The following is a 9434-nucleotide window of genomic DNA, read 5'->3' on the forward strand; positions in this document are numbered from 1 at the left end:
AGTCCTAGTGCCCCGAGGGCAGGAACCCGTCAGAGACCAAACCTTCAGGGGTTCTGCCCAACACTGTCCTCCCCATGCTCGCCAAAAGCCCTCCCTGCATCCTCGTGGGGAAGGAGTCTGGCAGGAGCCCTCTCCCTCATCAGGGGCCTCCCCCATCCCTCAGGTCTGTCGCATCCCCGTGGCCCTCCAGCACATACCTCCCATGCTGACATCCCCCTGCCCTTCTGCTCAGCAGCGCTGCCGGGGGCTGGATCCGAGGGGCCCCTGCAGCTCTGGCTGACCCCGCCACGCTCTGTCCCCCTTCCCTGCCCTCTCTGCAGCCCTGCGATGCATCCCATTTGTGGGAATGACACTGCTCGCCGTGCGTGCCGTGCTGAGCCGAGTGGGGAGCGGACGGGTCCTGCGTGCGGTCTGCGGAGGTGAGTGCCGGACCCTCGGTTGGGCTCCGGCAGCAGGGGAGGGGTCGGGCTGGCCCCGGGTGCCCCGTGCTGCTCCCGACGCGGGCACAGCGGGGCTGAGCCCGCAGCGCAGTCAGGCTCAGCCATCCCAAACCATCGGCAGCGTGTAGGGACAGCGAGTGAAGCCCCGGAGCTTTCTGTGGGCAGGACGCGGAGACACCAGGTGCACCTGCACGGAGGAGCTCACGGGTGCCTTTGCGCTGCCAGGTCCCGAGCCTTCCTACCGGCTCCATGTGCTTGTGCGGATGGGCAAAACCTTGAGAAGGGAAAGGAAGGGCAGGGGCTGCAGTGGGAGAGGAACAGCCTGTGAGGAGAAGCAGCTGTGATGGGGAAGAGGGGAGAAACAGCACAGGCACCTCAAGCGCGGAGTTTGCTGCTGAATCCCAGATCTGGTCTCCGGCTGAATCCTGGCAAGCTGTGCTTAAAGCCGGCTCGGGTGAGGGTGCAAGGTCCCCTCCCTGCTGCAGACGCTTACGTGCCCCTTTTCCCCTTCTTTTGGTGCAGTTCTGGAGCAATGGTCGAAAGGGATCAGTACTTACTTCCGCTCCGGGGACCAGTGCCCCATCCCTCGGATGGGGAAAGTACAGCTCTGCAGCCACGTTTACCCGCTCTTCTGCTACGTGGTGCGAAACTGGCTGGGCCGTGAGGAGGAAGAGGTGAGCACCGCTGCCTTTGCAGCCCGGGGCCGAGAAAGCACCCAAGGCCAGGAGCCTGCCGGTGCCGTGCCCGGGGCTGGGGGCTCCCTGGCGGGAAGCAGCCAAAGCCCGGGGCCTTCTAGCAGGGGGTGTTGTGTGCTGGCATGGGGAGATGCTCTCTGTCCTCCGGAGCGAGCCCTTCTTCTGCAGGGTAGAAGGGAAGGGGAAACCCCTCTCTCTGGGAAGGGCAGACTTGTGGTCAGGGGTTGCTGAGCACTGGGCAGATCTTCAGCCCTCCCTTCCCTCTCCAGGACAAGCCGGCCGTCATCAGCGCAGTCACTGCCATGATTGGTGTCCTCATTCACGAGGAGCCGCACCGAGAGCTGGCCTGGGAGCAGCTCATCCTGTACCAGTGCTGGCACGTCCAAGGCCCCTTCTGGGTGAGCGAGGTAAGGTGGTGCACAGGGCTCGGCGTGGCCAGGGGGTCTGCGCAAGTGCCACGAGGTGTTGGGGATCTGCTGGGTGCCGGAGGAGCTCAGGAACCCTTAGTGAAGGAACAGGGAGAGCAGAGGAGGCCTGAGGCTTCTTTCAGGGCGGAGAAGAGCAACTCAGGTAGGGCCAGGAGGGAGCCGAGTGTCGCGGGGCCTATCTCCTGTGGAGGGGACACTCTGCCATCTCCCTGGGGCTCTGGTGTGTGTGAGGAGCTCTGCCCCAGGGCCCAGGGCCACATGCAGCCCTGTCTGAAAAGGGGAGAGGTCTGACAGGTGGGAAGCCATGGCAGGTGAGGAGGGCACTTCTGGATTTCATCAAGGAGCTGCTCAGCACCAGCACCCATAGCTGTTCAGCATGGCACGTGCTGGGGCACATCCTTACCAATTCAAGCAGGTCTCGGGCAAAGCCGCCTTACAAAGTGAGGGTGCCGGTAGGAAGGAGGCGTTCTCTGTCCATCAATGCTGGTGGGCGATCAGCAAAAACGCGGCAGCGCGAGCTGGCGGGCCTGGCTAGAAGAGCTTCCTGGGGTGCTTATGTGCACCGGTCCTCCAGAACACACCCAGCCTGGCCAGTAGAAGTGTGCACGTGTGCCTACGCAGGTCTGGCAGCACAGTCTGTTCCCCCCTGAGATGCCTGTCCCCACTGCCCACTTTTTGTGTGTCTCTCTGGAACTTGCAGGACTGGACAACGGAGGAGCCCCAGGACTCGGTGGTGAAGCAAGTGCTTCTGGGCCTGAAGCAGTTGAGGTATGAGGTCTATGCCCCAGACCCTGGAGACTCACCGTGTTTGCCCCACAGCCGGCTGGTGCAGTCCCAGCGGCCTTAAGCGCCGTTCCGGGAGAAGCAGAGGCTGTGGGATGGGACAGTGTTTCTCATTTCAGGTGCCTCTGGAAGGGCTGGTGGGAGGGTTGGGGCTAAGAAGCCACATCTGCGAGAGACAGCGCTGGGCTGTGGTGCCCAAGGAGCTGTGGGCAGCAGAGCGGCTCTGGGCTGGGGGAAAGGCGCTGAGTCTTTGGCCAGGCAGCTGGCAAGAGGGAAGGCAAGACAAGGCATGGCAGCCCTGGGGCTGGGGGCTGTCTGCTGCCTGGGAGTGAGCAGAAGCGCTGGAACTGAAGGCAGTGCTCGCTGGCATCAGCTGGGGGTCCTGGATTGTGGGCTCTCGGTTAGGAAAAAGCCAGTTGTCATTTGAGCCGCTCTGGAGAGACCTAGTAAATCCCCTTGCTGTTTGCTCTTCCATTTTTCTCTGTCCAGGAAGCTGAGGCCATCTCTGAGCTGGGAGGAAAGCTGCAACCTGCTGGCTGAGTGCTGCCACACCATCTTGTCCTTTCCTTCCAAGGAGGAGATGGAAGGGAAAGGGAAGAGAGTGAGGCAGATGCGGAAGATACAGGTACCCGCCACCCTGGCCCTGCCCACCTCTGGGTCGGGATCCCACCTCAGCACACCCCGGCAGCCCCTCTGATGCCAAACCTCGGTCCTCCTTTCTTGCTTTCAGACTCTGCACGCGTTGTGCTTGGGAGGTCTGGGCCAGATTACAGCAGGCCTTCTCAAGGCAGACGTGACCTCTGCCTGCTTCAAGGACGTGGTCCATGTGAGTAGCCATGAGGTGATGGGGAGAGAGTCGCTCCAAAACTGAGACAGAGATTTGGAGGCTTAGAGAGCAGGGCTGTGAAGGCAGCTCTGCCGGTGCTCGGCAGAGCTGGGGGCCACACAGAGCTGCAGGGCAGGGCTTTAAGGAAGAGTGCAGAGGAGGAGGGAGATGGAGAGGCATGTCAGGGAGAGAAGGATTTGTGAGACAAGATTCCCCCTGTGCCAGGTCCTGCGGTGCTGGCTCACCTCGGCCAAGGCGTGGGAGCGGGAGAGGGCTTTGCAGGTCTGCGCCCAGGTGCTGGGCGCTTGCAAGGAGCGATTCGCCGTGACGGTAAGCGGAGACCCCCTGCGTGCCGCGTGCCCCTCCCGACCAGTCACGGCCCCGAAGGGAGCCCTGCTGGGCTGGGCGCTGGGTTTGGGGTCTTGTGGAGTGACAGGGCGGCCCCTCTGCCCTCCCCTCTGCCTGGTGCCTGCTCTGGGCAGCATGGCCAGGAGAGGTGACTGGGCACTGGGGCCACCTGCGACCCTTTCCCTGCCTCTTGCCCCTGCAGAGAAAAAGCACTTGCAAGGAATTTGGCTTCTTGGTGGGGCTGCTGGGCCCTCTGACTGCTGACTCCCTGGCCACATCCCGCCAGTGGGCAGAGGTCTGCCTGCGCCACCTTCTCCAAATGCAAGGTGAGGAGACAGGGCGCTTCCCAGCTTCGGTGTAGCCTGATCGTCCCTCCCTTTCCTGCCTGGTGCCACTGAGATCCAGTGGGTCGGGCACCATCCCCGCAAGGGGCGCCTGGTTTCTTACTCTCACCCGCTCCATCCTCTCCCTGCCCAGGGCAGTCAGGGCCATCCCCCACTGCTGTCTGAGAGCAGGACCTAGTCTCCAATGCTGGGCACTGTCCCCCTCTGCAACAGAGCCCTCCGCGTCCAGGCGAGACGGGGTGCTCAGACAAGCGCATGCCCGGGTCCTCCTTCTTCCATAGCTGGGGTCAAAGGTTGGATTCCTCTAAATGTGACTCTCCTTTTCACCCAGTGCTTCTGTCAGCCAAGACCAGGAACGTGGCACCTGAGGCAGGTGACATTGGGCACCTGTGTAAAGGGCTGGACACCCCCGACGACCTGCCTCTGTTTGAGACCTCGGAAGAAATAGCAAAGGTAACTGGCCACATAGACCAGGGTGGGGGTCTGGCATCTGGGCTCCTTCACCGCCCCTGCTCCCTCCAGGCTCCTGCGCCATTTCCAGAGGGAGCTGTCACGCCAGCACCTCTGTTCTAAGCAAGTGGCAGGAGGCTTCGAGACGTGCCTGGCCTGTAGGCGCACGGTCAAGGGAGCGAATACCGTGTGGGGTGCGCGTGTTTGTGCGCATGTGCGTGAGAGAGCGCTGCTGTCAGAAAAGGAGATTTGCAGATAAGCAAACCACGTGGGAGGAGACACTCCTAAATCTCTCTGCTCCGTAAAACGTGAACGACGGCAGCAGTGTGCTGTGATTGCCCCTTCCAGGACAGGAAAACTGCTGAACTCAGAGTCTCTTCAAGGCTCCTTCCCATTCTGCAGAGCCGGAGAGTTGTGACTGGCTCTCTTCTGTTTCTGATGTCTCTCCAGGCTGTCTGCAAGTACTTCCCCCCAGCACAGGCCGCAGACTTCATGAGCACCGTCACGGAAAGCCTGAAGTGTGCCACAGACATGCGTGCATGGGCCGCTTGGGAGTGGATGGCTACTTTCCTGGAAACCTGTGGGCGGCAAATCTATCAGGAGGTAAGAGAGACATTTCTTCAGTTTGGCTTTGACTTTTCTCTGTTGGCTCTTGCACTGTACCTCGTGCAGTTGACAAGAGCTGAAGAAACGCAGGCTGAGTGGAGAGACGAGGGTTATCACTGGTCCAAGCACGTGTTAGCATCTCCTGTCGCGTTCTGCTCTGTGGAGCGGGGAAGACATGGCCACGCACAGTCCAAAGTGCCCTGCTGGAGCAGGTCCTTGACGTGAGACCGTTTAGCTCTGGGACGCACCGACCTTCCCGTTCCTCTCCTTTCACCATGAGGCTTCTTCATGGGCTTGAGGAACAGTTTTGGGTTTGACCTCGTGTTGCCACAGCCAAGTGGTCAGGGTTATCCAGGCTGTCGGTACAACGCTTGTCCATCTCCTCAGCCTGCGCAAAGCGCTCAGCCCCGGGCACCACTGGGCCCAGCCACGTGCAGCCACTGAGGGTGCGTGTGTGCGTGTGTGAGTGCCAAGAGCACACTCACCCCTATCCGTGAGCGGCGGAGTGAAGTTTAGGACTAGAGCCTGACCGTGTGTCGAGGGAGCAAGCGCTGCTCAGGCACTAACTGACCGTGTTTGTGTCCTGTAGAGGTACGGGGAGAGGATGCATTGCAGTGTTCTTTCTCGTCTTCTTCTGTTCAGGTGCCGCAAGTCCTGCACGTCCTGATGCAGACCATGCAAGAGAGCCCCCACAGGCCCCTCCTGCTCCATGCGGTGTGTCTCCTGGCCCGCTTTCACCATGAGCCTGTGGTTGACAGCCTCCTCCAGAAACATCTGCCTGAGGACAGGTCTGTGCACTCCCACCTTGCCCGTATTAGGGGAAATCCAATGAAGAAGGAGGTCGCTTGTCTCCCAAAAGATCTGAGCTTAGCAAGGCTGTGTGCTTCCATCTCCGGAAGGAACCTGGCATCATAAGCCCCATCGCTGACAAGGAGAGTGTTTGGCCTGTGGTGAGGGCACCGCAGGCCCCAAGGGTATGAGCTCAAGGGTGAATGCCTCTTCCCCTGCAGGGATGCAGTGGAGGTGTGGCAGACCCTGGGAAGAAGCACCCTTGGGATACAGGTCCTGAGGTACTTAACACAGAAGTTAGAGGCAGCGAGGGAGAACAGCCTCAGGGCCCGCTCCTCCGCTCACAAACTGGACCACGGCCAGCCTGCTCTGGAGTCCCTCATGGTAGGTTCCATGGCAAAGGCCTTCCTGCAGCTCTGGCTCTGCTTTCGAACTATGGAATGCCTGGGGACACTGCACAGGGGTGATGTGCTGGGGCATCTCTGCTGCTCCTGGGCTGCGAGACTGTCTCTGGCGTGAGACCTGCAGGCAGTGAAAGCTTCTCGAGGCGGGCAGCAGGGCTGCGCTGGTGGGCAAAGCCCTTGTTTAACGGGTGGTTCTTGTCTGAATTTCCCTGTAGCTCCCCCGTGCCTTCTGTGAGGTGTTGCTTGTGCTGCCGACTGACGGAAGGGTCCAGCGCCTGCTTCCCCGTCTCCTTCCAGGCCTCCTGGCTGAGGTCAGCGAGGCGCTAGGGGAGGAGGTGCTGCTTCGCCCTCTGAGATGCTGGAGAGGACTCTTCGTCAGTGAATCCAGGGGGGAGGACGTGGAGCGCAGGTAAGGAGCAGGAGGGGCAGGCAAGCTGGGGAGGTTTACTTCTCCAGGCAGGCATGTTCATTTGTGGTGCTGAAGGAGCGCTTTGGCCTGACCTGTTTCTTGCGCATGGCGGTAGGTTGCCGGGACTGGCTTGACTTCTTTCCTGGAGAAATGGCCGTTCCCAGAGAGGAAAGGGGTTGCAGGGTTGGCACCACCAACTGCTCTCATCCCACCTCCTGTGCAGCTTCTCCTTCCACTGACCCGGGACAGACCCCTCCTGGACCACCCTCCGGCCATGGCCATCTGTGGTCTGGTGTCCTAGAGACTTCACTCATGCAATCTCTGGCCTGGCAGAGTGTGACCGCAGGGCTTGGCCACATCAGTGGTCTTCCTGCCTGTAAAATCTATAGGTGGGTGGACCCATCGTGTGGCCTCCTCTTAGCCCCGGGCTCCGCCCCCACTCCTGGTCCTCAAGGGTTGGGGGAAATTGAGGCTGTCTGTGGCCTGCAAGTCATGCTGCATAAAATGCTGGTGAGAAGCGCCCTTAGGGAGCACCTTGGGCATCTGGCATTGAGTGAGCCCAGGGAGCCTGGCTCTCCTCCCACTCTCAGTGGCTTGGGGCACAGCAAAGGATGAAAAAGCCCGTCTTCTGAGAGCTTTATGGCCTTGAATGCTACACAGCATCATTTCAGGGGTAGCTGATCTCCAGCTTGGAGGAGTTTGAGACGAGGGGAGCAACACCTGCCAAGGTGGCAGAACATTTAGCTCTGCTACAGACAACCCTTCCCCAAAAATGCTGTGATTTGAGATGTCTTTGTGCTTTCTTTTTTCCAGCCCTTACTGCAAGGCTCTAGAGCTGGTGCTGAGGAGATGCATGGATGAGAGATGGCTACTGCTGCTACGGAGGGAGGGAGTGTGGACATCTCTCGAAAACCCGCAGGATCACGCAGACAGCGTGTGTCTCCTGACGAGGTGAGACCCCGGGGCTGCGTCTCCCCTTTCTGTGGATGGCTGTGCCCAGGGAAGTGGCTGCCAGGACCATTCCGATGTGCCCAGGGAGCTGTCTTGTGGGTCTGAACAGCACCTGCATGGGAGCAGCGGAAGATTTGGGTTGTGACCTGTGGCCTTGCCACATGACCGTGTGTCACCTTCTTGTGCTCTGTGTGCAGTGTCCTGCTTCGCAACGAGCTCATCTCAAGGGGTGTGATATGGGCCCTCTCCCAGTGGCTGAACTCCCACTCGGAAAACCTGCAGCTCACGGCCACAGCTTTCTTTGCTGAGGTGAGGCAACAGGAGGGGAAGGAAGGGTTCAGAGGGCTTCTCTTAGGAAACTGCTGCTTGGAATGTCAAGGTGCCAGAAGAGAGTGTCATCATCCAATGGATCCAATGGATCCTCGTTTCTACGAAGCCTGTTTGCGTGCTGTGACTTGGCTTAGGTGCCACCCTGGCGCTCACGGGCATGTTGCTCTGCCGTAGCTGATGAAGGACCCCCCAGTCACGGAGAAGAAGTTTCTGGAGAGTATCCTAGGTGTCCTGGTGGAGAAATCACAGCACCGACTCAGCGCTGTGCGGCAGATGGCATTGAGAGGCCTGAGCAATGCAGTCGGGGGAGCACCCAAGGAGGTGAGACCAACTTTTCCCTTCTCTGACTGTAGCCCCTCACTGGCAAGAGTCTGGTGGGGAGCTGCACAGGGCTTCGAGAGCTCACACAGGCTAACAGAGGCAAACGGGACCCTTTCCTAAGACCATGCTCCTTCCTCTGATGTCAGCAGCGTGGCAAAGGGGAAACCTGGCACCAAACCAGGCTTCTTCCTGGGCTGAGATCTTCTCTGAGCTGGTTTCTAGCAACTTCAGCCCTTGGCAGCTGAAGGGATCCTGACAAAAGACCATTGCCTGTCAAGGAGTTAGAGATCCACCTACCACTTAACCTGAGGAGGCCCAAGCCTGTGCTGCTCTGTGCACGTTCCTTGGCCTCAGGAGGAGCTGAGCCAGCTCACTGCAACCGAGGACTCTGCAGACATCTCCCCCACGTAGCAGCGATTAGGCCACCAGCATGGCCTCGTAGGAAAACCCTGTGACAGCTCAAATGGCCAAAACGGCCTGACCCTTCCCACAGGCGGGGCCTGCCCAGCACCCTGCATGGGGATGGGCGGCACGTTCAGTGCCGTGCAGGTCAGGGTTCCCAGCACCTACAGGGGCTGTCTATATTAGTCTCTCTTCCTTTCTAGTGCCAGCTCTGATAAATAGCATGTTAGGAGATGTTCTACAGAGTCGAAATGCCTTTCGTAATGGCTCATAAGGGCCAGCACCTCCTGGCGCAAAACAGAAGCAATGGCAAAGAGGAGCCATTCGGACCAGCACTAGTGAGAAGCTCATGGGTGTCTTTGGTTTTGCAGGTGCGAAAGCACAAGAAGGCCATTCTGGAGGTGCTGCAGAGGGGCCTGGAGAGCACCACCTGTCCCAAGGTGGCTGCTGAGAGCACGTTGACGCTGGCTGAGGAGGTGAGGAAGCTGAAGGCAAAAGACTTGGGATCTGCTTTGAAACTGGCGATTCAAAGACATCGCCAGATCCACCAAGATGTTCTTTGAGGCTGCGAGTGGAATAACTCTTTCTCCCTCTTGTCTGACAGGCGTGGGGTGGGTCGGGGCCTCCCCATGCCACACGGAGGGTCTCTGCTGGCTGAACATCTGCTTTGACCCTTTTCCCCACTTTTCCGTGGGTGGGGTGGGTTGTGCCGTCAAGTGCCTGTGCCTCCTCCAGGGTCTCTCAGGCCCTCTGGTGTCTCAGGCATGAGCCAGCTCCCCTGCCAGAAAGAATGCTGAGGTGCTCTGAGACTCCTCGTAGGTTGGGAGTCGCACTTGGACTCGTGACCTATGTGGCAGGGAAGGAATCTGGATGAGGCGACCGTCTTTCCAAATCTGGCTTCCAAAACA

General features: G+C 59.7%; 1 protein-coding gene across 1 annotated transcript; it reads left to right on the forward strand.

Annotated features, from left to right (window-relative positions):
• Positions 1–346: 346 nt before the first annotated feature.
• Positions 347–9089, forward strand: LOC147529184 (maestro heat-like repeat-containing protein family member 2B). The gene is made up of 17 exons (XM_086625394.1): positions 347–419; positions 963–1114; positions 1405–1542; positions 2264–2331; positions 2836–2971; positions 3077–3172; positions 3398–3502; positions 3723–3846; positions 4196–4317; positions 4765–4917; positions 5563–5708; positions 5931–6093; positions 6329–6522; positions 7336–7473; positions 7671–7782; positions 7978–8124; positions 8898–9089. Exons 1-17 carry the CDS (start codon positions 347–349, stop codon positions 9087–9089), a joined length of 2259 nt encoding a protein of 752 aa, XP_086481520.1.
• The last annotated feature ends 345 nt before the right edge of the window (positions 9090–9434 follow it).

Source organism: Tauraco erythrolophus, chromosome 2 (assembly GCF_009769465.1).
Source record: "Tauraco erythrolophus isolate bTauEry1 chromosome 2, bTauEry1.pri, whole genome shotgun sequence".
NCBI lineage: Eukaryota > Metazoa > Chordata > Aves > Musophagiformes > Musophagidae > Tauraco > Tauraco erythrolophus.

Bases quoted from the DNA above. Each gene is read 5' to 3' on its own strand.
- LOC147529184 (XM_086625394.1), top strand. From the start codon at position 347: ATGACACTGCTCGCCGTGCGTGCCGTGCTGAGCCGAGTGGGGAGCGGA. The intron at 3,847-4,195 runs GTGAGGAGACAG...CTTTTCACCCAG, and splicing joins CCACCTTCTCCAAATGCAAG to TGCTTCTGTCAGCCAAGACC. The intron at 4,918-5,562 runs GTAAGAGAGACA...TCTTCTGTTCAG, and splicing joins GGCGGCAAATCTATCAGGAG to GTGCCGCAAGTCCTGCACGT.